Consider the following 27,279-nt stretch of genomic DNA (forward strand, 5'->3'; position numbering starts at 1 on the left):
CCACTGATAATTTAAAAAGTAAATGAGTGAAGAATTTTAAAAAGTAGTAAGTGCAGTTTAGCAGAGCAATTTCAGCCTTTGGGCCCAGGAGACATACAACACAACCCTCTGGAAGATAAAGTCCAGCCACCAGCAGACACCTGCACTAGCGTCTTCTACAACCCACAAAAGTCTAAGGTACTGCCTGTCAGGATGCAGGAAAGAAAAGTTAAATCAGCACACAATAACTAAAGTCTAAAGGAGAAACTTTGCAGTTAGCTTTAAGGCTACATTTCCTTGGTTGCAGTATTAAAATATTTTTACCACCTCTAACTTACAGATATGTCTTAGGTGAAATTATTCAATATTACCTTCTAATTACAGAAATATCCTTCTCCTTACATCTCACCATAGGAATTAAAAGGGCAATGTCTTTGTTTACTCATTGAATGCTTTAACTAATTTGATTATTAAATTGCAATCCAGGAATAATGCAAAATTATTGATTTCAGTTGGATTTGGTTTTGCTTTGCTGTTTTATACTTAGTTTGGTAACTGTTATTGAAAGTGGCTGAACTTTGGCAAAATACTCTCACTTTACCTCTGTTAAATGAAGTGAAGCTCTGAGGACTTGGATACATTACCAGTCACTCAGCCTGCAAGTTTGTCCACCAGTGCCTGCTGTACAGTGCTAGGTCTCACCTTGGGACCCAGAGCTCTGTTACTCTCACTCCTCTTTCCAGAGCACTGAAGAGGAGAGATGGGAACTGGTCCAGCTTTGTAATGAAGAGGTGGGGTTTTTTTTTCCCCTGGCCATAGCTCTCCACTTGACTCAGTCATGAGAATTTCCAAAGTGGTAACGTGATCTGCCAAGGCACAACGCTGGCAGTCGGGCTTGTGTTATACACTCAATGCTATAACTCTGTCCTCCAGCTGTAGTATACCAGCTGGATGACAAGGACCCAGCCAAGTGTTGCTCATCCCTTTTTTGGAGGCTCCAGAACAACACTAAGTTTGCATTTTACTAGCTTTTGTCAGACAGGAGAAGGCGCGAGCCCCATAAGAAGGAATCCTATTATCACAGGTCACCCATGGGCAGTTTGGCAAACAGGCATTCCCTCATAAGAGCTACAGGTAATGTAGGTATTACGTTAGCATGTAAAAAGCCACAGAAGGCCTCAAAAGGGAAAAGAAAAAGAAAAAGGAAGAAGAAGATGCATGCACACTCTGGAGAGATACAGTACTGTTTGATGGTGGGACTAGTCGAGAAGTTGACTGCAAAAAATCAAAGATCCATAACTTGGAGGAGAGCAGATGAAATGTAGGCCTGAAGAGTGGTTCTGGTCCCCTGAAAGTCTACGGTACAAATACTTAGGAACAGAGGCAAACACTGAGATAGAGATTTGCATGCAGATTTTTGCTGTTTTGCCTCAATCTGCTTACCATTTGCGCTTTATAAAGGTAGAGCACGTCTGTGCTAGAAATCTTGTGTATCACTTTTATCACCTATGAAATACCTTTGCATTGGGTTTCATGAAACCTAAAGGTGCACACAAGTTACTGGAAAGTTTGTGGGATCTTGTAAAAAGCTTAGTCTGGCGTCACTGGACTGCAAAGAGCCAAATGTCAGAAGAGAGTGATGGACTGAAGACCTTTATACTTGCCTTGTATCTAAAGACCCAATGGTAAAGCCAGTGGCTGCATTTGTTCCATCTAAGCAGGCAAAATGCTCTTGAACCCATAATTCAAATTGTAATAGCATTGTTAGTGGCAATTGCCACTAAGAACTGAATTTTAAGAAAGGGCAAAAATAAAGAATTCTTGGTTTGCAGAGGTAACATCCTCCCCCGTAGAACAAACACCCCAGTGCTCAGGTACATCTCACCCCCAAAGCTGCCGGAGGCTGCTCACTCCCCCCTCAGCTCGGTGAGCCTGGATACCTTCTCCACGTGTCAGCCAACCCAATCCCGAGCACTCCCCGTCGCAGCATCTCCCCCAGAGCTGCTGAGTGGAGGTATCCCGGGCAGGCAGACAGCCGCTAAGGTGCTGAGAGCAGTCATTCTTCCATGTTTTTCCCACCCACAGGTCACTTCCCACACGCGTCTCGGCTGGGTATTTTCAATTCCAATCCTCTGTCCCCATTTGAGAACAAACCAGTAAATGGTGTGGTTAAAGTACAGCTCGAATTCGTGAAACTGATACGCAGAAAACTATGAATTAACAGCCCTTATCCAAAGTCCAGCAGACTGTGCCGATCCTAATCTGTGGCGATCAACTATCTTTAGGAAATTTTTTAACGCTATCTTCAAAACGCCAGAAAGATAAGCAAATGCTTAAAGATCTGAAACATGCAGATTTACAAGAGTATTAAGTCTTAGAACAAAACAGTGAAGCATTCGCCAAAAAAGTATGGCTATTACATTTTTTTAAAACCTGTCGCCATATAGTATTTTTAATTTCATTTTAGAAAGACTCTCTGAAGTGTCAAAGTAATTTGACTACCCATTAGCTGTCTCTTAAGCTTGTAATCGAATTCTAACCATAAAATATGATTATATGCTGTATGAAGTTCATTGGACCAATTTCAAAGTGCCAGAAATAACCTTTAGCATGATTTAAATAGCACCAGCCTGAACCTTTGCAGGCAGTGCCATTGGCTTTCAAATATGTTCAGAATAGTTCAGAAGCAGCATCCCTTAATGTATTTTTTTATTGTCATGGAAGGAAGTCATAGTAATAGTTATTGTGAACTGAAGACGTTTTTCTGCATTATCCTCTTATTCTAGCCAGAGTAAGGGACCTAATTTTAAATGCATTCTTTAAAAAAAATATTCATTTCCAACCAAAAAAAGCCTTAAAATGAACAACTTTTCACACTGCTATTGATAGATGGGCTATTTCTCATCTGAAAGCAATCATCTCTGGTTTAGATTTGCACCTGACATATAAGAAGAAAATACATTGTTGAGTTTCGCAATACTGTAATGAGGGAATTTGTGGGTAGTTTCACACACACTGAGGGCGTGCACAGTGGTACTGCAACTGCTGTCTAGATACCTACAGAATTCCATTAACAACTTCCACCCATGGATTTAAGTTCTAAATTCATTTATTACTTCTGCGAGGTAAGGACACGTTAGCCACAATTTGAGGCTAGAAAATGAAGAATAAAGAGTGACTTACACAAGGTCAACCAAGAAACCTGTGGAATTAAACCACATCTAGAGTCCCAAGTCAACAGCTGTAACTGCAAGATTGTCAATAACAGCCCACATTTCAGGTCACTCTGATTATTACACTTGGTTCACTCTCTTGCAATGATGCTCTTCTCTTCAGTGATGGACCTCATGCGGAAGTGTTGAGTGTTTCACACCCAGCTGCCTACATAGTTGTTCTACAAAACCAGGTTGTTTCCTAATATGTGTTTAGTGAATAGGAGAAGACATGCAAACAAGTCCTTCATCTGGTGAACAGCCTGGAGCTTAGTGCAGCCTATTCTTTCAAGCATAATTTAGACAAGACGACCTTGCTGCTAATATAGATACTGAATCTTCCTGCAAAAGACGGGCATGGGTAAGCTTAACATACATACATCCCACTACCCATACTTACTTACCGTAAGCATGGGTTTACATCTGGTTTTAAGCATGTAAACTGGGCTACCTCTTTAAAAAGTGTGTCTTGGAGTGGAAATATCTTTATGATCTTACAGTATACTAAAGAGAAGTTTCACTTACTGGTCTTGGTAAACTGTACTGATACATTTCTGGTCTGTATGTGGGTACCCACTGTACCCCCCCTCTAGGTCGGGTCATGGTACCAGGAGCACTGGTCACAACCTCCGAGTAGGGCAAGTGCGGTGCTGAGCTGTACGCCTCCTGCCTGCTCTGTCCTCCGTGGCCCGCAGAGGCCAGGCTGAAAGCCTCTTCCAAGAGCATATGCATCTGCTGTCGAACCTCATCAATAGAGGGCTGAGAACTTAAGGTTGAGGTCTCCGAGTGGCCTTTGGCCTGACGGGACCTGGCGTAACTCCGAGGCTCGTTGACGCGGTCAACATTTGTTTCTTCTATAATTTCAGGCTCAGTCTGTTGGATGGAATAAAAGCACGTGTACGTAAAAAGCTTTACAAGACAGTATTTGTGCTGCTTCACACAAAATGTTCTCAAACACAGATGTAACACATACAAAGTCGGGAATTGTGACAATATAGACAAATATTGGAAAGGAGTCATATGATGCAGGCGACTATAATAGCCTGTTATATCCTACATTGTTTGCTAAGAAAACTAGCAGGGACACTCTGTAGCCGATTAAATTGTCAATGATTCACTTAAAAACAATTAGAATTAATGTTTAAATTCTTTTCTTAGTTGTGAGTATCAATGGGAATACGACTGTGCCAGGAGGAATATGGCTCCCTAAATAGTACCATCACTATGAAGGACCTCTTACAAGGGACTGCTTGTTACAGCTACAGAGACTGAAATTCTTTTGTCCGTTCTCACATGTTAAGATTTCAGAAGAATTAAAGTTTAGGGGTTTTCCTGAGCTTTCTAACCGAGTGAGAACCTCTAGCAACGATGCCACAAACTAGGTCCTGCCCCTTGCAGAAAATATCCTGACATAGCTTGGTTGTCTAACCTAGTCACCTAACAGTAGTTAGACAGAAATTTACCTAAAACTAATGTGGGAACAGTCAGTGAAACACGTACTCTAATGAGCAGATACTACTCGTGCAGCTTAACTTGAAGGGTTACTCCTAGGGTAATTCCTTCTGCACACGTACAGTACAAACAGAAATCACCCCCCTGATGTTTTTTGCCTGTAACTCCAAGACAGAAAAATTCATCATATTATAAGAACTTGACAGTGAAATAGCTAACTTTACCTATATTCTGTAAGATTAGATTTACTGCCTATAGTTTTAAAAAATACTGCATTTGAGATGCTAGGATAACTGGAATGAAGAATAGGATATGTACCTCCTTCTATATATAGCACGTGGTTAGAACTGTGTTAGCATTTAAAGTAGCCACAAATAAAAGAATACAACAGGATGTTCTTATTAAAAATTCCAGCACTATCCTGATGATTGGAGTGCTGTGTAGCTCCTAGTGTGGCATACTTTTTTTCCCCCATGTAATAGTGCTTTTCTATACCTGACTAGACAAGCAACTGTGATCCCAATCTTTTGCAAGCTATGTATGGTCATATGTACTATAGGACAATCATAGTACATATTTCTTCATTTGCAGAGGAAAAAATCAAACTGACTTTCTTCTTCTGTTATCAGCCGTTCAGAGAAGAGTTACATGGTTAGCCTGAAAACTGACAATAAATTTAAATAAATGAACTTCATTTGTTTTCTCTCTTAGCTGTTTTAAGTATAGCTATATTTTGTACTTCATGAAAACACAGCAATGAAAAAGGAAAATTAAGACAATAATCATTTGCATATTAAAATTTAACTGTAATTTATATAGTTATAGTTATACGGTATATTATTCAAATTCAAAATCACAAACCCAACTTCAGGCTTCTTAAGTGGTACACACATCAGACTGGGGGAGGAAGAATGTAACGACACAAAGTTATCTTAAACTGAAAAACTTGTAGGAAATCTTCAACTAAATAGTTTCCCGTAATTTTCTTCCTGCATTTTGATTCCTTTGTTATTTGTGTTGTTACAATAAATAAGAATCAGGTAAATTTTAGAAGCTTGACTATAAAAATCAGGTAAATTTTAGAAGCCTGGCTATAAAATGCAATGGTAGTTTGTATAAGTGCAACCAAAGAGCCTCTGAAATCATACTGCCCCAACTGGATGATTAATAACCATGGTTCTTCTATTTTCTCATGCTTGTAAAAATGTCAGTGAACGGAATCACACAAGAGACCTATCAGTACCCAATGCTGAAATAAATCAGGTTCTTTACTACAACACCTTGGTGAAGCCATTAGACCTCTATAGAATGTCTAAAATATATCATATGAATAAAGGGTGCATATTAGCAGTCAACATTAAGTCAGCTTTGATTTATCAATATAAAAGTTGACATGAAGATTTTGGAGGAGACTGGTGACCATCACTTTTCCTCAAGTTTTAAAATTTATTTCAATTCATCCTATCACTTTCTGATGTATGTCATTTGCTTTTCTATCAACTGAAACACATAAGTATGGTAAATATATGCCATTATACATTAGCGTTACCATTCTAAAAATGCGGATAGTGCTCATACACGGTTACTGTATAATACAAGGAACTGGAATTATATGAAGAAGGAAAAGAAAATCCTGTACTGAGAGACAGACTTTATGCACCTCTGGCATAACTCTGCTGCTACAACTATACGAGTAAAATTCTTCATGTGAACATTAATCCATAAGCTTTTTGAGGAGTTGCATTAATTTAACTATATCAGTAAAATTATACCAGTAAATTCTTTTGTATATCAATCTTAGATATGTACAATAAGGTGATTTTCCTCCTTTTACACCAAAACCAGCCTAAATATTTTCTGCCCTAGTATAAAGCTCATTAGCAGTCTAGAGGTTATAGACTCTTTCATTACAGCATTTGCTCTACTCACAATTGTCTGTGAACATGTTGGAAATAACAAACATGTTCATAAAGTCTCCTTAATCTAATTCCTAGGTGAAGGTGATGATAGTAAACCCTATTGGGATTATTTTAAATTGAAAGATAGGTACTAGTCAATAGTAATCCATTTATAAAAGATGCTGTAAAGGCAAATAATATAGTCAGAACATCAAACAGTAGAATGTACACTCCAAAATAATACAAAAAGCTACATATTCTATGTAACTATTGACCTCACATCCTGACCAGTTTTTAGCTCCAAGAAACAGAACCATGGTTCAGAGAAATATCATGAAAAAATCATTATAGGGAATGAAATATTTTTAGAAAACTATAATTGAGATATTAGAACTTTGTTATGTAAGGGGAACCAAACCACATAAATAAAAAAGTCAGTAGTGTGGAATGACAGATTTCTGAGCTCTTACTTCCCTCTCCTATTAAAGGACAAAGCAAAATCATGCAGATCATAAACTCTCATGATTTGGTTCTGTATATAAGTCTAATAGTTCTTAAAGAGTTTTCTTAAAGAATCTAGGGGATCTTAGCCTCTTTTGTTAAGGGAAAAAAAAAAAAAAGAAAACATTTATCATTGTTGGGAAGATAAACCTCAACACATAACCTGGGCATACTGGTAACAGCTCAGGAAAAAAAAAAAAAAAAGGAAATTTGTTAATCTGCAAAAAAATCTCATGACTTGAAGATAACATGAGCTATTTGATTCATTAATGTAATTATTTGGAACTGCTTATAAAACACAAATTTCACTATTCTTTGGCGGGACTTGCTGCTAAATAAAATACTGGGAGGAAGAGGTTAGCAGGAGTCCAAGAAGGCTAGAACATTTACAATGACAAAGTGGATGTCAAAAAGTGGTACCAGATGTTATTAGATAAAAAACAAAGGACACAAGATTCAGCATATAAACCGGCCCTTTTTCAGAGCCCTTTTTCACCCATTTTCCGAGGTCAGATTTACAGAGGTGTTTAGTTGCACCACTGGTGAGATCCATATGAATTCCACACATAAATATAGATATAAGTGCCTGCCGATGCGTATCCTGGGAGACCAAGCCTGTCAGACGCTCAGCACAGCTCTCGGGAACCTCAAACAGGAGCGAGGGAAACCAGCCCACGCTGCAAGCCGAGGCTTGGGAACTAAATTTCAACATCCTGTCCCATTTTCCCCGGCATTCTTCCGCTTTCAGACGGGAAATACATTCAGAGTTAGAAGAGGTGCACTGCAGTGAATCTGCAGCTCATCAGGCAAAAGGAATTTTATGTAACTTATCAGTAAAAAAGACTGTGCCATGGAGAGCTCGCCCAACTGCAACCTTAAAAGAAAGGCGGAAGGAAACTTGTGTGTGATGTAATTATGAACTCTGAGATCTGTGCACTTTTAGGACATCTCAGAAGCTCATTAATCTATTTTCAAGGTTTTTAAGAAATTTTTAAAAAATACATTTTATATATAGCATACACAATATTTTAAAATCTATGGCATATTAATTTTCAACTAATAGAAGGAAGCCATGCCTGGTCCCAGAATGTTTGCAACATTCATTTCAGGAAAATATCACCTATGAAAAACTAGCTTTTATTAGCATATTAAAAAAATCCCTTGCTGTCTTGAAACATATGATTTTCAGGATAATGAGGGTAGACTGGCTCAACAATGTTTTTATCTAAGAAAGCTCCAAAAATAAAGGAAACGTTGGGGGGTGAGGTAGGGGGATGGGGCGTGGAATCTTTTTTGCAAAATGTAAAACCTGTTTCAACAGGTTATACCTTTCTTTTTCCAGGCTACAGCGATGTGTTCTAAGGTCTCAGAAAGCAGCGAGCCAGTCGTCCTGCTTACACGGCACAACATGACTCAAACAATCTGATGGGAAGTGTCCAAATGCAGGAAATCATGTAAGAAATCTGACACCAACAGCATGCCCCTAAGAATTCTGTAAAAGATTTAAACTTCCCTGAACACATCCCTTGGCCTTGGTATATTCTTTCACCTTGCTAAATGTGCATCCCTGGCAGCTGAGTTAACAGTTAAACCCCACACAAAACGCTTGTCATCTACAGAGTTTAGAGGATGAGCAACCACCAAATGCACTTTCTTACTTTTCCAGAATGGTTTAGGCTTTCTCTCGGGACTAATCTTCAGGGATGGCTGAGCTACAGCATTTTGTACACGTGACGAAGGATAGAAAAATTCTACGTTACTCCAGTGTGGGGGCTATTGTTATCCTCATTCTGGGTGCACGCGGTGTCAACTTGCGCCCAGTGTATGTTCAGACTGCACAGGACAACTCATCTGCCTTGCGTTGCCTCCGTGAGTTCCTCGGACCATAAACCAGCATCTCCTTTGGCTGGTTTTGACATTTACCTATGCAAAACTCTCCCAGTTCTGATGTAGTAAGAGGACAATATCTCTTTCTAGGGATTTCCACAAAACACTGACATCTGGACTCAAGTGAAATTCCCAGAAGTTGGTTGTTCGTTCTTCTAAATCAAGAGAGCAGCATCAGGGGTACAGAACAAACAGAGGATTTCAATTGCCATGAAAAAAAGCTCAGTATCAAGAAAGTGGCCACATACTTAGAAGAACTATCTAAATTCAAAATTCAACACTTTGGCAAATAATGAGTTTCAGGGCAAATGGTTTCTTTGCATTTCAGACTGTAAAATGATGTACAGCTGTAAACTACGTGAAAGAGTCTGTGCTCTGAGTATCCTGAGCTTTTTTCAGGATGCTGACTGCACATGAAGTACTGTAATGTTAAATACTCAGTGGCACTCGGGCTTGTAGCTTATCAATAGTCTCCTGGTTTTAGGAGTAAGTTGAGACTTTGCTGAGCAAATTTCACTGCATATATCTGATAAACTTACATCATATCCACTGTTACGGATTCCACGTCTAGGTCTTTCTCGAGTCACTAGAAGATCCATCTCAGTTTCTCCTGGGCTAGGACTGTTCAAAGACTGCCTGCTTCTGTATACTGAGTTCTTCATCGGTTGCCTAGAAAACACAAAACAAGAAAACAGTAAAACAAAAAGAAAACAAGAAAAATGACAGGCAGCAGTTTTCAATGCTTACCTTTATTCTAAAATGATGAGGTTTGTCAAAATGCCACTTTATTATAGGATATTCTTTCTATGTATATGGAAGTGCTAGAAATCAGTAACATTATTAAGAGATCATTAATTTTGTTTACTATTAAAGAAAATAAAGCTATGTAAAAGACATGGACATCATATGTGGGAGCTTATCAGATGAAATACGTCCCAAAGAAGGTATCAGAACCCTTTTAACCTCAGCTGACATGATTCAAATTCATAAAAACTAAATAGGTGCTATTATCAAAAAATCATAGGACCTCCCACACACTCAGGTGGGAAGCAGAGATTTTGGTTGCTGATCCTGTGCAACAAGAAGTGGAATAATGCTCCACTGAAACAAACACCCAGCAAAGTGAACAGGAAGAGAGACAGGAGTGGGAGGGAAGTGCTTGCAAGATGCTGGTTTTAGATAGCCAGTTTGGTAACTGGCCACAACTCTATCAGAGATCTGCACTCCCTGGAATTAAACCGCTTCCAGCATAGCGCTGGGCAAAGGCATCCCGAGGCATTGAGCTTTCACCACTGTGTGCTCATAATAGAAAGAGCATATAACTCAATATCCAAAATACCCTGTATTCTTTCCAAAGCAACCGTTTCTTCCCTTGTTACTGGTTATATAAAAAAAAAAAAATATAGCATTCCTCTGAAAGATACAGGATAATACATAAACTCTTCAGGAGTGGTTGCCAATTGTGATACAGGAACTTCATGCTTCATTAAGCCACGTCTTTTAAGAAGGCTACATCTAAACCAGAAAAGTTTAGGAGATGTTGTTCTCATAGTGTATCTGGCCATTGGTCTTTTTCTTGCATATCCCAGAGAAGTGCTCCTCCCATTGTAGATCAATAACAGATCGAATAATGGCATGCCAGTTTCATTTATTAATACAGTAATTACAGTGCTGTTAGAGCCTGATATCAAGTTATCTTTGCCTAGTTATGCTATTTTTCTGCTTTGTGCAATTATTCCATTCAAAATATTGGAAGTAGATCAGGTCATCTAATGTGTCTGCGCGTTGCTTATTTTGCACAGGAGACCTGACAATGTCCATCATGAAGTAAGAGAAGTTGCACGATTATGTCTGAATTCACACTTTCATGTGCAAGGTAAGATTTACACCTGAATACTTGTGTCATGCTATCAGATGGATCCCCAACACGAGCTGGGGCCCGCTGGACCAGCCCTGGTCGCTGTGCTCAGCAGCCAATAGTAAGAGATATAGCAAAGGTGTAACGACACAGATTTTGAAGTGACCTGCTTCTTCAGCGTCTGCGCTTCGGTCAGATGGACAACTCTCCATACCTGCCGGGATATACTGTCCCTTCCTCTGGCACTTGAAGCCAGCAGTTCTCAACTAACCCTCACAGACTGACTGAAAACATACACTCATTCCTTGTTTTCCCACGGTTGTCTTGGGTAGCTAGTACTACTCAAGTAGTAAAGTTGTAGTAAATTTGCGTGTCCACAACATTTTTTTGCTCAGTTGTTCATGTGAAAGTAAAAACATCCTTAGTGTATCACATTCATCCAAGTACATTTTTACATTAGAAAAGTTCAAAAATGGCAAGCATTTTTTGCCCTTCAATCAAATCTTGGCAAAAGATTGCTGCTGTGGTAGGGGGTTCAAAACAGTGGCGGGATGATTTTGAGGCTACAGCAAGGGAGGGTTTCAAAGGCAATAAACATCAGTCAGAGCACAACAGCCTTTCAGCCATGACTGCAACTTGTGGGAATCAGAGAAGAGCTGAAAGCAGAAATTTGGAAGGGGGCTATGGAAGGGAGACGACTTGGGTGACTTTTCCGACATTCTTCTACATTTGCCAGGTAACTTGAGAGAAAATGCAATCTTGTGCTAAGATCTGACTGAAGGCCAAAAAATGCTTGTATTAAAGTTAAGTGAGCCTGTGGCCTGAACCAATTACAAAGAGATCTACTACAATATTTGAGATATTGAAAAGCCTAGGACCATTTCTGTAAGTGACATAAGAGGAAACCACATGAAGTAACCTGTTCCATTCAGCAATTATAAAGACTTCATGGTTCAACATCTCAAGAACCATCAACGAAATGAAAAGACAACACAGTCCAAATGAATTCACTGATAAGAAATAGTTCTTCAGATATTGCAGATTTGGTTAACAGAACTTTTTGCCTTGACAGATTAGAGCAGCAGAAACTGGTTGCAGAGATCCAGAAAGACAGACATTTACAAGTTCTGACAGGATAAAAGGTAGGACAACAAAATAATCATTTCACACTTCTGATTAAACTAAGTACTCAGGCATGTACTTAATTTTAAGGCAACTTTCAAAAACTTCTGTGTGACTATAAATCACAAATCTCCATGCATGTTTGAAAGTCCCAAATGCACTGCCAAAGCAGAAGACAAGAGAAGGTTTTGCAATAAATTTCCCTATAAAAATAATATTGAATAAATTAAAGTGTCTTATCTTATTTCTTCCAAGACTATACTGTCGGTATTACACGGGGAACTAGGTTATGCCAAGGCTAATCAGATCTGACAGTCTTTATGTTCCTACATTAAAGGTCTCTAAAATTTCATGCATGTTTTACAATAGGTCCATAAATACTCAGTTGATGCAGTTGTGATATATTTTCTAAGGGATTCAAATATATAGCTAATACATGCAAATTCTTGACCTGATTACAAACTATTAAAGAAAATCCCAGAATAGTGCATATCATCAGTAGGGTCTTAAAAATTGCCTTGAGATTGCCAATTAGCTCATTTAAGAAAGTTTTACTAATGAGAAAGGAGGTATGAACACTAACAACTGGCATTCAAATGGGTTAGCAAGTGCCTTCTGGGAACACAACTGGAACATTTTAAAACATGGATTTTATGGTACAGAAGACTCAAAGGTACTAAGAGCACAAAGCTGTTTGTTCCTGAACAAATAAAATTATTTAGTTTTGTAAATCACTTTTAAATACAATTTAAAACAAATTCAAAATGTAAAGGTGATCTTGAGTAATGTAATCAACTGCATCTTTATTTTTCTGATCTATTTTGAAAATGCTGTAATAATGCGATTTAAGTTAGTGGAATATATACAAAACAGAAAAGAGTGGAATAGACCTTTTCCCTAGAAACTTTGAAACCTTTGACTTACTCCTAAGTGATATTATTAAAAAAAAAATCAGTTTTTAATTTCTGTAACTATAATGATATAAACAATGATTCAAAGCAGAAAATGTTAGAAATCAAATCTTTTCAATTTCATGCTAACCTAGGTTGCTTTAAAAGCAATTTTATTTCATTATGGACATACAAGGGTATTGATTCATTTATCAGTAACCAAAACCCACATTACCTTGTAGTCTTATTCAAGGTTTTCCTCCAGCAGTATGCCATTTTAACCATCTTATTTTTAGTTAGAAAAACGAAGACAATAATGCTGTCATGTGTGTTGCAGCATATCAAGTTCATTTCCAGGTCTTAGACTGGAAATTTTAGCATAGTCTTTGGAATTGGTTTGTCTGCAAACATCTGCAACATCCGTGAAGTTCATTAAATGCTTTGTGGCTTAACAGGAAGTGCATCAGAAATGGTTCTTCTCTCTTCCTATGTAGGGATATAGACTATATATTTAACAAGTAAATCTGGCAGTCAGCCTTTTATGGTTCAGCTACACAATGAAATCATTCCTCTGCAGCAGTATACCTGCCTTCGAGCAGTTTATATCATGCCAGTGATCACCATCTCAAATAGACTTTGACAGGTTTACACAACACATCAGAAAACATGCAGGAAAAAACGTACTCTGGGACCTTTCAGCACATTGGCACATGAACAAACAAACATCAGTATATTTAACAAAAAGCAGATGGCTAGCATTAAAGCTTCATGTGTAATGTTTTAAACATTTCCTACATGGCATACGACACATAATAAACATCCAAAATAATGCCTCAGTCCTTCACTGTATGTACAGCACACAGCCATATCAATGTTTCTGCTGTTCCATCTATATCTTCTGGACAGACTGTGCAGACAGAGCCAGACTCCTGTGTACTGAGGGTTCAGCATCTTACCTGTTCAGTGCACTTGGAGCAATTTATTCCTCCCTCACTGGAAAACTGCATGAGGAAATGATGCCCCAGACCCTCCAGCGAGGACATAACATACAGTTAAGTCAGCATCTTTTTTCTTCATTGACCAGTGCAACCCTGGGAAACGGCCCATCAAGGGCAGTATCCCTCAGTCATTTAACTCTAGACCTATAGAAGTTCATCTCATCACAGCTTTTGCCCATATTCTGAGCCAACACTGCTTTTATATTTCCCATCACAGTCTTTTTTCATCTCTGTACCCCAAGGGTATTGCTGAAGTTGCACTGTGTGCAAAGACTGTGTCACCACCAACGCTTTGATTGCAATCATGATTTACGCTTATAGGAAAACTTTGGTCTGAACTTTCCAGGAGATGGGATGCAAGATTGCACCTCCAGGCATGAGGGCCATTTCCAGAGGAAATGTATTTCAGTATCGCTTTTCCTCTCATGGATCAACTGCTGCTGGTCCCTGATTACAGTAAGAACCAAAGCCCTTGTGGGGTGAGGCGCAATGGCAAACACACTCTTATAATCTTTCACACCTCTACCACCCGTAAGGAAGCAGAATCTGCATACTGTGCCTTTCCTGGGGTAGGACTGGTGTGATCTCCTCTTTTCAGTGTGTCAACTCGCATTTCAGAGAGTGCCAGCAGCAGAGCAGGTCCACCCACCCACAGCAGGCGCAGGCAGAATCAGCATGTACACTCCCCTCTCGTTTCTAAAATGGGGAAATGAATGCTACTGGTGTGCCATCCTCAAGAGACAGGGGAGTGTTAATCAAACATTAGTACCGTTATACAATATGCCAGCTTCACGTCACAGATGAGCAAATCATGAATTTCTCCGTTAAAGGCACAGGAAGATCACCAGTAACAGGTACAGACACAACCTTACAGATACTATCCCCGCAGGACTTGCTGAAATACATGGACAACGTACTGGTTGTGTTATCTTATGTCTACTGCAATACTTACATTCAGATAAAAATAATGACAAAATAACACCACCACTGAACTTTGCAAAAGAACAAGTTCAGATGCTAACTTCCTGGCTTAAGTCCACTCTCAGTATTACCAAAAACATCACTAGCACTTTTTTTTATTTACCTTACTTGGAAAATGACTCACAAGAACTTGCGACTGTCCCTTCCCTTATTTTTTTTTCTTTTCATTTCTTTCTTTTTAACCACAGCAAAGCTTTACCAGATGACATACCTTCATAAATAATTATGGGTTATATGAATTTTCTCCATAAAGTAGAAGGGACCAGCTGACCATACAACAAACAGTTGGCTCCTTAAGCATGGCCCCTTTGATTCCCTACAACCCCTGGACATCAACTGTCCTCCCAGATGAACAACTGCATATAAAAAGTCTCACCTGTTCTTAGGCTCAGCAAACGGAGACGAGACATCTGCATCTGGATCCAAAATGTGGTCAAGTTCTTTCTGGTTTTTCTCATACATCCTTCTTCTCTCTGTCAGCCCCTTGTTGTTATCAACCTGAGGGAAATCATAGTACCCCTTCCTCTTGGCTTTCAAGCGCAGTTTGTTGCGGTAATGTTCTATATCGGACTTCTGCTTCAAAGCCTTGTTCATCTAAAAGGCAAAAAGACGTTTAAAGGATGGTGCTGGGCTGGCTACTTCCAAACAATATTGTCAGACTGTGTTTGATGCACTGCATGTGTCATTTTACAGAGCGTGTTTTGTACCACACCGTGCCATCTGTAAGCAGCAAGGAACTGCAAGTGAACAGAGTCGCTGCATTTTTATGGCTTGGCAGATGGTTAAATAATTTTAGCCTAAAAACTATGTACCATTACAACAGTGACTCAGATACACCCACTGAAGAAAAACACTGATGATGTTAGCCAATTGTCGTGACCCAACACCGTGCTTGCTTTTGAGCACCACAGGGAGAACTCACCGATGAAAACTCTTCTAGGGTCCCATAAGTACAGAGACATAGCTCCTGACTACACAAAACCTTAAATAAGTCACCACTGATGGCTGGGAAGAATTCCGGTGAAATATCATCATATATTCCTTTTATTTATATGCTTCCTTACAAATCTGTTATGGGCCTCTGTCAGAGACAGGATCCTTAAATAAATGGCTGTTTGGTCAGACCTGGTACAGGTCAGATCCCATGGACACTCCTAAGTGTTGAGAAAACTTCCCTCCTGCTTCAAATTGTCAGTTACATGGAAATGAGCAATTTACTCGGGCTTTGTGCTTCCAGAGTCAAATTCTACAGTCTTCTCACAAATTTCAAGAAATGTATGTACAAGAGAGCTGAGAGTACCAGGAGTGCCATCCTGTTGACTTACAGAAAATAGATGCTGAAATCTAGATAAACCTTTCTCTGAGTTTGGAGACACAAGAGGGCTTAAAACGTAAGTACGAAAGGGAGCATGACAGACCGCTCTGATGCAGGCCCACCTGGGAAGCCTGATGACACTGTCTTTTACTGGGTCTCTGGCAGCAGCCCTCCCTGTTGCTTTTACACAGCATCAGGGAGATTCTGGCTGATCTTTACATGGCTGTTGCAGTGAGAGTTTGCAAACAAGACACCTCTCCAGCTTGTCCCCATCATGTTTAACAACTATATAAAAGCCTCAGTCCTTTGTAAATGGACCAGTCTTGATTAAATCTACATAAAAACATGAATAATCATACAAGTATTGGAGCTGAAGTGTGATTTTTGGCCAGCACCTGGATCAGATGCTTATGCCATCCCCACTTTGCTCCCAGGAAATAACTGCACCTCTGTTGCATCCCTTCTTGCTCTGAATGAGATGTGTTGCTCAGTACATAAGGAGCAGCTTGGCACCCAGACGATCTATATACATTTCCATGCTCAGCCGCAGAATTCATGTAGACGAAGATCTTATTCTGCTCTCTGTCTTCACTACTCATTTTGTTAAAACAAATATGATAGGAAAGAAGGATATTGGGAAGGTAGGAATATAGAAAAATTTCCTCTTTCGAGGTTGCATGCATTCATAGGTGCATTGTCAAAGGACAGATGTTAAATTCTCAGATTTGAGCCCGCAATGCTAATGGGACTTTATATAGCATCAGGGTGAAAAGCTCTTACCAGTCCTCAACTCTAACGGGCTTAAGATTGTTCCACCTGTCAATGTAGCCAAGGAGACAGCTGGAGACATTATCAGAGAGTCCTTACCTCTCCATTAATGATGGCAGATTCCTGGCTCCTATCTGATGCAGCATGAACAGCAGGTAGTGCCACAGGTTTGATAGCTATCAGCTGTACCGATCCAGAAGAGGTGTCGAAGGGGTCAATAGCAGATTTGGCGATGTTATCAAAGAGAATGCCTCCTTCCTCTTCATCACTTACAGGCACTAAAGCACATCAGACTTATTCAGCATAAAGACACAGATATTTTTACTGCATGTTCAAGGTGAAGTTCCGTGAGCACATGCTTTAGATTAATGATGTGCTCAGTACACTCAAGCAGCAGACCTGGGAGACCTTTACACTGGAAAAAAATCCCATTAGATTACAGATAACTTTATGCATTCATAGGATTATCTGGCACTCCCCCAAAGAAGGTTGATTTCCAATCTGCACTAATAAGATGGAAGAAAAGGAGAAAAAGAATGACACAGAAAATTGTGTGAAAATGACAATGAAAGTCAAAGTACATGTCTTCCTAGGTTTCACATGGAAAAGACATTATATGCGTGCACACACATATGTCTCCCCATGCCAAGGCATCAGTAGTTACACCTGATCTAACCCAAGACTGCAGCTTTTTTGGTGTCTGATACTGCAAAAGCATGGGCATTCTCAAAATTTGAAAAATAAACCCACTGATTTTAGCAAAAGTTATTAATGCTAAAAATGCCATCTGTTAAAATGAAAGCATTAGTGTTGTGTGTTAAAACATGCTTAAGAAACTGATGGTGTCCAAGTTTATGGGGTTTTTTTGCTTTGCAAAGCAGTACCTCAGGTGGCTGTAAAGTTAACCATTAAAATTTCTTAAAAGACAGGAGAAGGGTTCTGAAAATCCTTAAAATTAAATGGTGTGGTGAAGCATCTTTAGGTTTAGATTTCTATTTAAATGGATAACTTTCACATACAATCGGGCCCTTTCTCCTCCAAATCTTGTTTGTAAACCTACATCACCTTGTCAAGCTGTTCAATCTTAAACCTTTTATCCTCATTTTGGAATAAAAGAATGACTCTAAAGCACGAGCACAAATTCTACAAAGAGATCCTTGCAAACATTTTTGAATAATTATGCTACTAGAAGGAAGAATGTTTGCTCCATCTCCTAACTGACAGGAGCAGAGATCCTCTGCTAAAGAACAGAGAGGCCTGCTCTAAATTTATTTCCTCTGAAAATATACTCTGGTTTAATATTTATCACTACACAAATTACAATGGACTTGTATAAACTCAGCAGTTTAGACAGCAAATGATTTTGGTAAGAAAATATTTGACAGTGGTAACATAAAATATGAACCCACTGAGTAAGCTTATTATCTTTCTGTCTGGACTCAGTGTGGTCTGGAGTTGACACTACTTGAGCTTTTTAGAAATATATGGGTTAAATCACTTTATCATTAAATATTGTCTGTCCAGCTCCACGGAACTGTCCAAATACGATGGAGTCTTTAGCGGGTCTGAAATCCCCTCATCCCTCCTGGGGTTGTTCAAACACTCTGAAATCGTATGCTCACCGGAGCGAGCGGATCACAAGCCTGGCTCACTGAAATTAACTGCCAGACTCCCACTGACGACCACGCCGCCAGGACACCACACCAGCAAAATCAGATGAACCAAGAGATACTTGCCTGTCACAGACCGCACTTCAACAGGAAGGCATTTACATTACAGTGAGTATAAAAGTGAAGCATAGATGTTCTCCCCTGGGGGCATTTTGAATCATTTCAGTTCTCATGTAAGTCACCAGACGCAGTTCTGGAAGATGGGTCTTGTCTGTAATTCACCACCAAAACTTCCACACTACCCTAAGAAGGTACCTCCGTTATGACATGACTATCTCCAAGAGAGAAAAAGGTTGTCTGAATTGTATTTTTCACCAAAAAAGATGGTCTCTCATGATGATTACAGCTTAGGTGAGCCTGGATAGTATTTCATCTGCAGTCCAAGTACCAAGAAGCTGTAGAATCCCTTCTCCTTTGCCGCCTGTCTCAGCATTTGCCCGAACCAGGCATGCCCAAAAACCCTGGCTAAGCATCAACTTGCAAAACATCATTCTTTCCAAACATGCTCTGTGTACCCTCCTTCAAGTGGAAAGCACCAAGAAGAGCAGCTGCATTTCCACCCCAGTGTTTCAGAAAGACGGCGCTTGCTGAGACCTCAGCAGTGATCTCCAGGCACCCGCAGAGAGCACGATGAGCTACAGATGCGTGGGTTGTCTCCTCAGACCTCATTTCGGGATCAGAAACCAAGAGTTGCTTAATTAAACAGAATTCCTCTGGTTCAAAGACTCATTAAACAAAAGAAAAACTGAGGGTAAAGAAAATCAGGAATCACAGATGACAGCTACTTCTGATGTGGTACGCTAACACCAAAGAGGAACCTCAGTATCAGCCCTCTCATTGGTGAGCACATCTCCTGCAGTGCTATTGGCATGGAATTAATAGCCAAATGGGACTAAAAATTGGAAGTCTATTCCACCTTAGCTTAGCATTTGTTCATTAATTGGCATTTATAATATAAAAGCAGTTTTTTTCCCTTGCCCTTTTTTTCACTGATGAGTAATAAAGAATCTGTGATCTGCAGTTACTGGCATGCTGCTATAGTTTGCCTTGGCAGTGAACCATAAGCAAGTATTGTGGGAGTTGTATTATTTGCTCCTATCCATCTCTTTCTGAGAGAGTTTACAGCAAGCATTTGTAACACGATTGAACCACGGCAACCTCTAAACTTTAGAAAAACAAACCAGAGAAAATTGGGAGTCCTGGAGTGTTTGTTTCTGCTGTGTATCCCTTCCCCGGGCCAGTGCACCCATCCAAACACCTCAGCTGGGCGAGTAACTGCCGGACACGGGAAACTTCAGATAACTGCCCAGATATTTTTTACAGTCACTCAAAATAAGCACACTTGCTTATTATAATTAGCAACACTGACTTAAAGTGATGCTTTTAATTGCTGTTTTTAAACAGATGCATCCCAACATTATTATGGATTCATTGTTCTACTCGTTTGCACTGTCTACGTGCACATATAGCGAGACTTAGAAGTTTGGCGGCAGAAAAGGTCAAAAAACTGACTTAATCACCTACTTAACAGTAATTTCCCATCTCTGAAACACCTCATGCTAGATATCTCATGCCATATGATCCACTGAGATTGAATTACTCCTCCTAATCTTCCTGTGACTGAAGTACATGAAGCTATAACCAAAGCAATCGTTTATTAAGGTTGAGTGCCAATTGCAGTGAAGATCAGCATGGCACTGGGTTTTTGAAGAGCAGGACCATCACTGAAGCTTTATCTCCACATCACTACAGCTATTAGCATACAAGATTTGCTAGATGAAAGCTGCTTCAGGGATGCTAACCTCCAGTTTCGGTGCAGTTCTGCACCATTTCCAGCCGGCAATGCCAGCAGGTGGGGCTACTCACTGGTGCCACCAGTCCCCCAGCCAGTGCAACAGGGCTGTGGAACTCTAGCTTGGAACCGTTAAGATACAATTAGCCAGGTAGAATATTCTGGTTTTATCTAGTTACTAATTTATATTAAAAAAAAAAAAAAAAGTTATACTTTGTCAGCCTAAGATTTCAATACGAAGGCCGCACAAGACTTCTTCTCCCTCTCTCTTTCCCTCCACCTTGTCTTTCTTCCCCTCTCCCAAATCAAAGTACATTGGAAGGAAGAAAAGGAGGACTGAAATACTTACCTGTAAAAAAAGAGTAAGGAAGTTTAAGTTACCTGTGGATCAGGTAACCTTACAGCAAAATACTTGAAACAAAGATATGTGCTGTCCTGCACAGAAGCAACCATTTGACTGATTTTGGAAGTCCTCAGAAAAAAGAATGACATCAATGGAGAAAAACGCATAAAGCCAAAACCTAGGAAACACTCGCAAGGAGGCAGACATGCTCTGCCTTTTCTCAGGTCATTCAATGAAGCATTAAAAATTTTCAAAGACTTATTTTGTATGAAGGGAATGCAAACATACCTATAGTGTAAACCTGTAGTTTGACAAAGAGCAAACTATGCCACAGATCTAAAAGACTATCTCCTTAGGAAAGTGCCTGCCTATCAGTATTTCAAACAGAAATCCTGACTCCTGAATGAATAAATTAATAATGAGGAAATAATTTTCATTTTAGAGAAACTCTCTCTAAATAGAAAAAAATTAGAAATTTTCAACATCATGTAAATAATTTTATTTGTCAGCTGGCTAACTCCAGGAAGGTATGAACAAGAGCTCTTAGCAATAAAACCCCATGTGCTTCTGAAGGACTTTATAAGCCTATAACTAAAATACAAGTTTCCTAACATCAGTATCTGAACCTATTCAGGACTGAAATACCTCTCTATAAGATACTGCAGTGTAACAGAAAACATACTTATGTAAACACACACACACCCTTCCCAAAATACACCCAACTGTGAGACAGTGCAATTCCAAGCTTTTCATGAACAGCACAAATATTATATTTTCAGAGAAGCAGATGGCTTACAGACTAATGGAAGCAGCTCATGATTCCTCCTGGATATTATTTTCTCATAGGTGAAATCTGCTAAATATCAGGCCACGTATCTGAGGTGTTGCAGTCTTGGCTTTGCCTGGGATCCTGAAATAAGAGTTACCTGAGCAGGTCATTTGAGATCTCTAAACTGGTATTTGCAGGGGTTTTTATGAAACTATATGCATGGGGTGTCTACTCTTCTATTAGCTGCTCATTTCGTTCACTTTCTACGAAGGTTTCTTGTCCTTATAAGCAGAAGAAAGAATATCTCTCTGTGGTTATGTCTTCTCCTCAAACCACATCTGCCTCATCTATTTAAATATCAAAGTCTTTCAAAAAGAGACCATGTATTTCATAATGTTTGTAGAGAATCAATCCATCAGCCCCTTTTCTTGGCTGGCACTTCTGTAATACCATCCTAAACATGTTCAATAATTAAAAAAAAATATTTAACTGACAAGGACAATGACTATACCAACAAGATAGGGAAGGCATGAGAACCTACAACGGAAGCCACTTCTTTAAGAAAGTAGTGCTCTGTGAGTTTAAAAAAGCTTTGCAGAAATAGTTTTCTGTTTGCACAATAAAACCGTACATTTGTCTTCTTCAATGCTGGCATGTTAGTGAAAGATCACAACACCCAGACTGCCACTGGATCTGATGGCACGAACATCTACACAGTCTTTGCACCGTTGCTTGGATGAGAACTGCTGTCAGACTCAATTAGTGGCAGAGTAAAACTCATCCGGAGGGGAAGGCAGACGTGAATCAAAAAATACTTAATTGTGCAACCACCTGCAGATCCCAGTTCCTTCAGAGGTCTGCTGCAACAGGCACCTCAGCAACGTAGAATAAGGTATTTTCTTGCCATGAGAAAAGCAATCAAAAAGACTGGCTTAAAAAAAAAAAACAAAACAAACCAAGCTGGGTTAGCCATGCTGACCTAAAAAAGGCCAAACAAAGTATTTTCCCCTTACGCTACGCAAGTTCTACCACGCCTGTGAATAGAGCACCTGGGTGGCCCCACTCATGCAGTATGGGCAGCTTGGAGGTGCTCGTTTTCTCCCACTCCCTCACTGGGGAAAGAGGCAGTGGAGCACTGGCACCTTTTGCTTTTGTAGGAGTGCGAAGAGGCTCAGAAACATGGCTCAGAAGTTGACAGAATAGGTTACAACACTTGGCTGCCTCTTGCAAACCAAAACCAAGTGGGGAAAGCGGTGGGAAATGCTATTGGCTACGTCTGAAGAAACAAAGGGTTCACTGTCACCAGCAGGATGCTAGCAGGGTCACAATGCTCTCTATATTTAAAACAAACACACACAAGAAAAAGAAGTGGCAGAAATGGAAACAGTATGGGGAAATATCAGCCTATGTCACACAAGCTGAAATCTTTGGAGAAAAAAAAAAGAATCAACATGTAAAGCTTCTGGGAGGCTCAAGGAGAATAGTAACTAGTACCAATATAAGACATTTCAGCTGAATGTGTGGATTCTTCTCCCCCATGGTTAAATGTCAAGAAATTAGTCCAAAAAAGCCTAGGAGTTTACTGTGAGGAGGTGAAGAGTTAGGTCAAGATCCCCACTAACACCCTTTGTGGGGCAAATGAAGCTAATGCTTCAGGATGAGGGAATAAATGATGAAAAGAATAGACTCCTCTCTCTGCACCATAAATTATTTCTAGCACTCTGATTTCTCAGCCTTTCAGAGACACAGGCATCATGAAAGGGAAACATCTCACTTCAAATCTGCCCAGATGCTCCAATGCAGTTGTCTGGGCTCCTTCCTTACTGGAAAGAGAAAGGCAAGTACCTCCAGAGCAGAGAGATCTCTTCCAATTAGCTATGGCCCTCTGGAGTCACTGGAGAGCCTACCTGGTCAGGTTAGGTAGCCAGTTTTAAAAGATCAAAATTTGGCAAGATGAAGCCCTTTCCACTCTAACTTGTATTTCACCCCACCCAGCACAGAAAAGGCAGATGAAGGGTGCTGGATGTTTGCTGGGATACACCAGATCCTCCAGCTAACTCTGTGTCAAAGCAGACTGCTACATCACTGCTACTGGATTCAATTGCTGTTGCCATATTTCATTTTAATTTAAGTCACTACAGACAACTGCTCAGAAATTCAGAAAAGCTGGCTCTGACGCTGAGCCACATCAGACAGTGTGAAAACTGGTGGCCCACACTTCTGTAGAATAAAGGAGGCAGTATATCATAGCTTAGCTGAATTACATCCAAAAATCCCTTTGATTTTAGCTAAGCCAATAATACAGCTAAGTTTTCCTCCCCGGTACTTTGTTCCTGCAGACACCTGATTTTCAGATATCCCTATGAAGAATAAAGGAAAAGAGAATTAAAAATTTATGTGACAGCTTCTGCCTGCACAGAGAAAATTATAGTCTTAGAGACCGATATTTTAGAAAGGAGTGAGGCCCTTGACTGAATGGCTTCTGAAAAGTTACATCTATTTTTAAAGACAATGTCCAAATACTTGGATGATGAGAAGAAGTGTTCCAGCTGGGATTCCTAGGAGGAGGAAAGGAAGGTTTCTTACACAAGGAAGTTTGACTCTTTGGGAATGCTGCTTGTGCATCTCCACCTGTGATGTGTGTCCTTTTGTGACGATGAGGTTCACGTACAAAACTGGGCTCAACTATACAAGTTCTCAGCCCAAAAGGTATGGAGACACAGGCTTCATTAAGAACTGCTAGCAAACTAAAGCTTTTGTTTTTCGCAAAGCAAACAAGCAATCATGCCCTCCCAAAGATGGTAATGGGAAGGCTGCAAGATCAAGTACTTAAAGTTGGAAAAACAACCTATATAACTTTGACTGGCTTCATTTTGTGAGGAGCTGGTGAAAGGAAAGGTTTTACTGTAGGCTGCTATAGTTCTTCAAGTATGTGTGGGTTCAGCCATTTGCTTCTCCCTGAATGATGTTTGGCCTGATAAAATGATAGGTGAAAGTGCTAATATCCTGTTTTTCTCTTCCACGCTGTCTTACAAACCTGTCTCGGAAATTGCCCGTACCTCTGTTGGCCGATTCATTCATCTCACAATCCTCTAACATATGCAGTTGGGCACTTTTAAAAAAAAGGGCTTAATTTCTTTTTTTTTTTTTAAGTGCCCAAAGTAAATGAAAGCACAACTCATCAACTTTTAGAAAGGAAACTTCCTATTAAAATACTAATAAGTGTCTTCCAAGAAAAACAAAAGGAAAAAATGCAATTATCTTACCAAAGTTTATCACTATTGTAATACAAATAGATATTTTATTCATGTTTTCTGTAGAAATAAGGCTTGGCCAAAGAGTTCTCCAGATCCTCCAAAACATCAGGTCCTCAGGCCAAGCCTGTCAGTCTATGCTGGTTTCACATTGTTCACTCTCAGCCCTCACACACTCCATTTGCAGTCAATTTTGATACAAGCCATATAGAGTTTATGTACTGAGGTAACATCCAGTGCTGTCATTTTTCCGTGTAACTAAATGTCAGCAAGAAATAGAATCTAAAATTGGTCTGTAACTATGGCAACTAATGAGCCATTCTAACTTGGAGTCCCCAAATCAAACATGTGACCATCAAGGGATTCATTCCAATTTTAAAGATGCTGCTTTTCAGAGAAGAAAATATGCTGCTGCTTTTGCTGACATGCGCATTAAAGGCGTCAGCCTACAACCAGGCTAGAGAGCTGGAGCAGGTTCAGACAAACTAGGAGAAAAGCAGCTTCTTTCTTAAACTGGAAGGAAAAACAGCCAACACATTCTACTGATGCTAATCATGCTGGATAAAGAGAAAACCCTGCAAAAAGAACAAAATATCAGCGATGACAACAGTGTTTGTAATCATAGCACTGGGGAACAAAGCATAAGCTCTGTGACAAAAAGTAACGGGTGCCTTGATTTTTGTTTTTTAATTTCGTCGGGCATTTGGAAGCATGCAACTCAGAAGTCAAAAACACATCTGCACATGCATTTAAGAATAAATGTGGGGCCAGCTCTGTAATTCTGGTAAGGGGGAGGCCATTTCATCTCCCATGTCCACGTCTTCCTTCCTTCTCAGAAGCTGTTCTGAAAGGGTTGTATGAGGAAACTCTCCTAAACATATCTTAAAAGATACACCTACAGGTAAAAATTCCCCATCTCTTTACCAGGGAACAATGTATTTATTCCCTTTCATATCTATGCCTGGAAACTACCAGGCAACTCTTTATAGGGCCATGGCAGTCAAGTGAAGAAGTTCCTCTAGAAGTGGCTGAAGTCTACCAGGAGGGCTCTGCAAATAAGGTGATTCACGCACAGGTTCCTTCGAAGCCAGAATAGTCAGACAGAAAAAGCCTATCTCTTTCCCATATTTTGTATATATGCAGTACTACTACTTTTAAAATGGCAAATACTGCTCTTCCTTTTTGCCCCAGGAGCTCAAAGTCTTGGTGCCAGCATGCAGTAGGAACAAATGACAAGAATACATAGTATGAATGGAGTATACGCTGGAGATGTTTTCCCTATGGCGCTAGAACTAGAAATCACTTAGCTGCTTCAGGCAAGGAGCACCTTGACCATATTAAGTTACATCATTATTCAGGCTTTCTTTCAGAAGACAGAAGGTAAAATAAACATGTAAATAAAGCAGTTATTGGTTTTCCAGCGTAACTTGAAAAGCGCATAAAGTTGAAGCTAAAATTATAATGAAATTAAGATTTAAAATAAAGGGTCAGTATTCTCTCATACTACATTGAAAGATTTCTTGAAGCAGCATGTGTACGTTCTAGAAACACACTACAGTCCAGATCAGAAGAAAGGATGTTAGGTGTTAGTCAATTGTGTAACAAAGAAACTGGGAGTTCTTACCAATTTTCTCTGAAGATTTAAAACCTAACAAAACAAAACAAAAATACCTTCACTAAATTATTTTGCCTACATGTGTAAACGCCACCTGACACTGTTTTTGAATATTGGCTTTCCTGGGTAGGGATGAAAAAAACCAGCATAAATTACAGCTTTTAACTCTGGAAACCATGAATGTTGTTGTCTCATAAAATGAGCAACATTTGAAACAGTGAAAAAATAATTACGACCCTTGAAACTTAGAACCATGAAATCTTGTTATGCTGTCTATAAAAAAGACCTCTTTGAGAAAGACCAGTCAGAATACTTACTATTACAGGTCTGGAGTTATCAGTAAAGTGACAGGTCTGTCAGAAGAAAGCAGTACTGGTGACAAACACATAACAAAAGAAAATGAACAACTTCACTTCTCTGTCTGAATTTGCAAATGCGCATAAATCTCAGTGAAGCTGATTTAAAAACAGAGTACTACAGAGTTATATCAATTATATGGTCCCCACAAGATGCAATGCTCTATGGTACATGAATGGAAAGAACAGAGGACACTTAAAAAACGCTGAATGATTTTGCTGTACGTAACAGAGGCCATCTCTGGTGCTTTGTATCTGTCTCTGTATCACGCTGTATTCCTGCTAAAGCAGCAAAGCCTTTGTGTGACACTTTAGTATTAGGCATAATGATCATCAAGAGATGATATGATGTGATACCAGGGCTGCCATCAGAGCGCTCCACAGAGGTTACTCAGGCGATTTACTGGAGAAAGGAGAAGAGATCTACACTAAGATTTTCTTTTTATCCGAGTCCTTCCACCCACACTTCCATTTTTGACAAAGAAGAATTACAGACTTGTGTTCATGACAGAATCTGATGAGACCACATCCAGTTTAATTCCCTCCCTTTAGAGCAAAGTGATCAATTGGTTCAGCCACAGTGTTTTCTATTCATATGGAAAATATAGCTATGGAAGCA

At 39.6% G+C, this 27,279-nt stretch overlaps 1 protein-coding gene across 1 annotated transcript in view; it reads right to left on the minus strand.

The window, feature by feature from the left end:
- The window catches only part of KIAA1549L (KIAA1549 like), a 140,166-nt gene that overhangs the window by 14,659 nt on the left and 98,228 nt on the right, over nt 1–27,279 (minus strand). The window contains exons 15-19 of the mRNA XM_075048668.1: nt 26,314–26,337; nt 16,961–17,139; nt 15,155–15,372; nt 9,469–9,598; nt 3,717–4,064 (exon numbers count right to left, since the gene is read on the minus strand). Coding sequence (XP_074904769.1) covers nt 3,717–4,064; nt 9,469–9,598; nt 15,155–15,372; nt 16,961–17,139; nt 26,314–26,337 — 899 coding nt within the window. The remainder of the gene's footprint in view (nt 1–3,716; nt 4,065–9,468; nt 9,599–15,154; nt 15,373–16,960; nt 17,140–26,313; nt 26,338–27,279) is intronic.

The sequence above is a fragment of the Buteo buteo genome, chromosome 16 (assembly GCF_964188355.1).
Source record: "Buteo buteo chromosome 16, bButBut1.hap1.1, whole genome shotgun sequence".
Taxonomy (NCBI): Eukaryota; Metazoa; Chordata; class Aves; order Accipitriformes; family Accipitridae; genus Buteo; species Buteo buteo.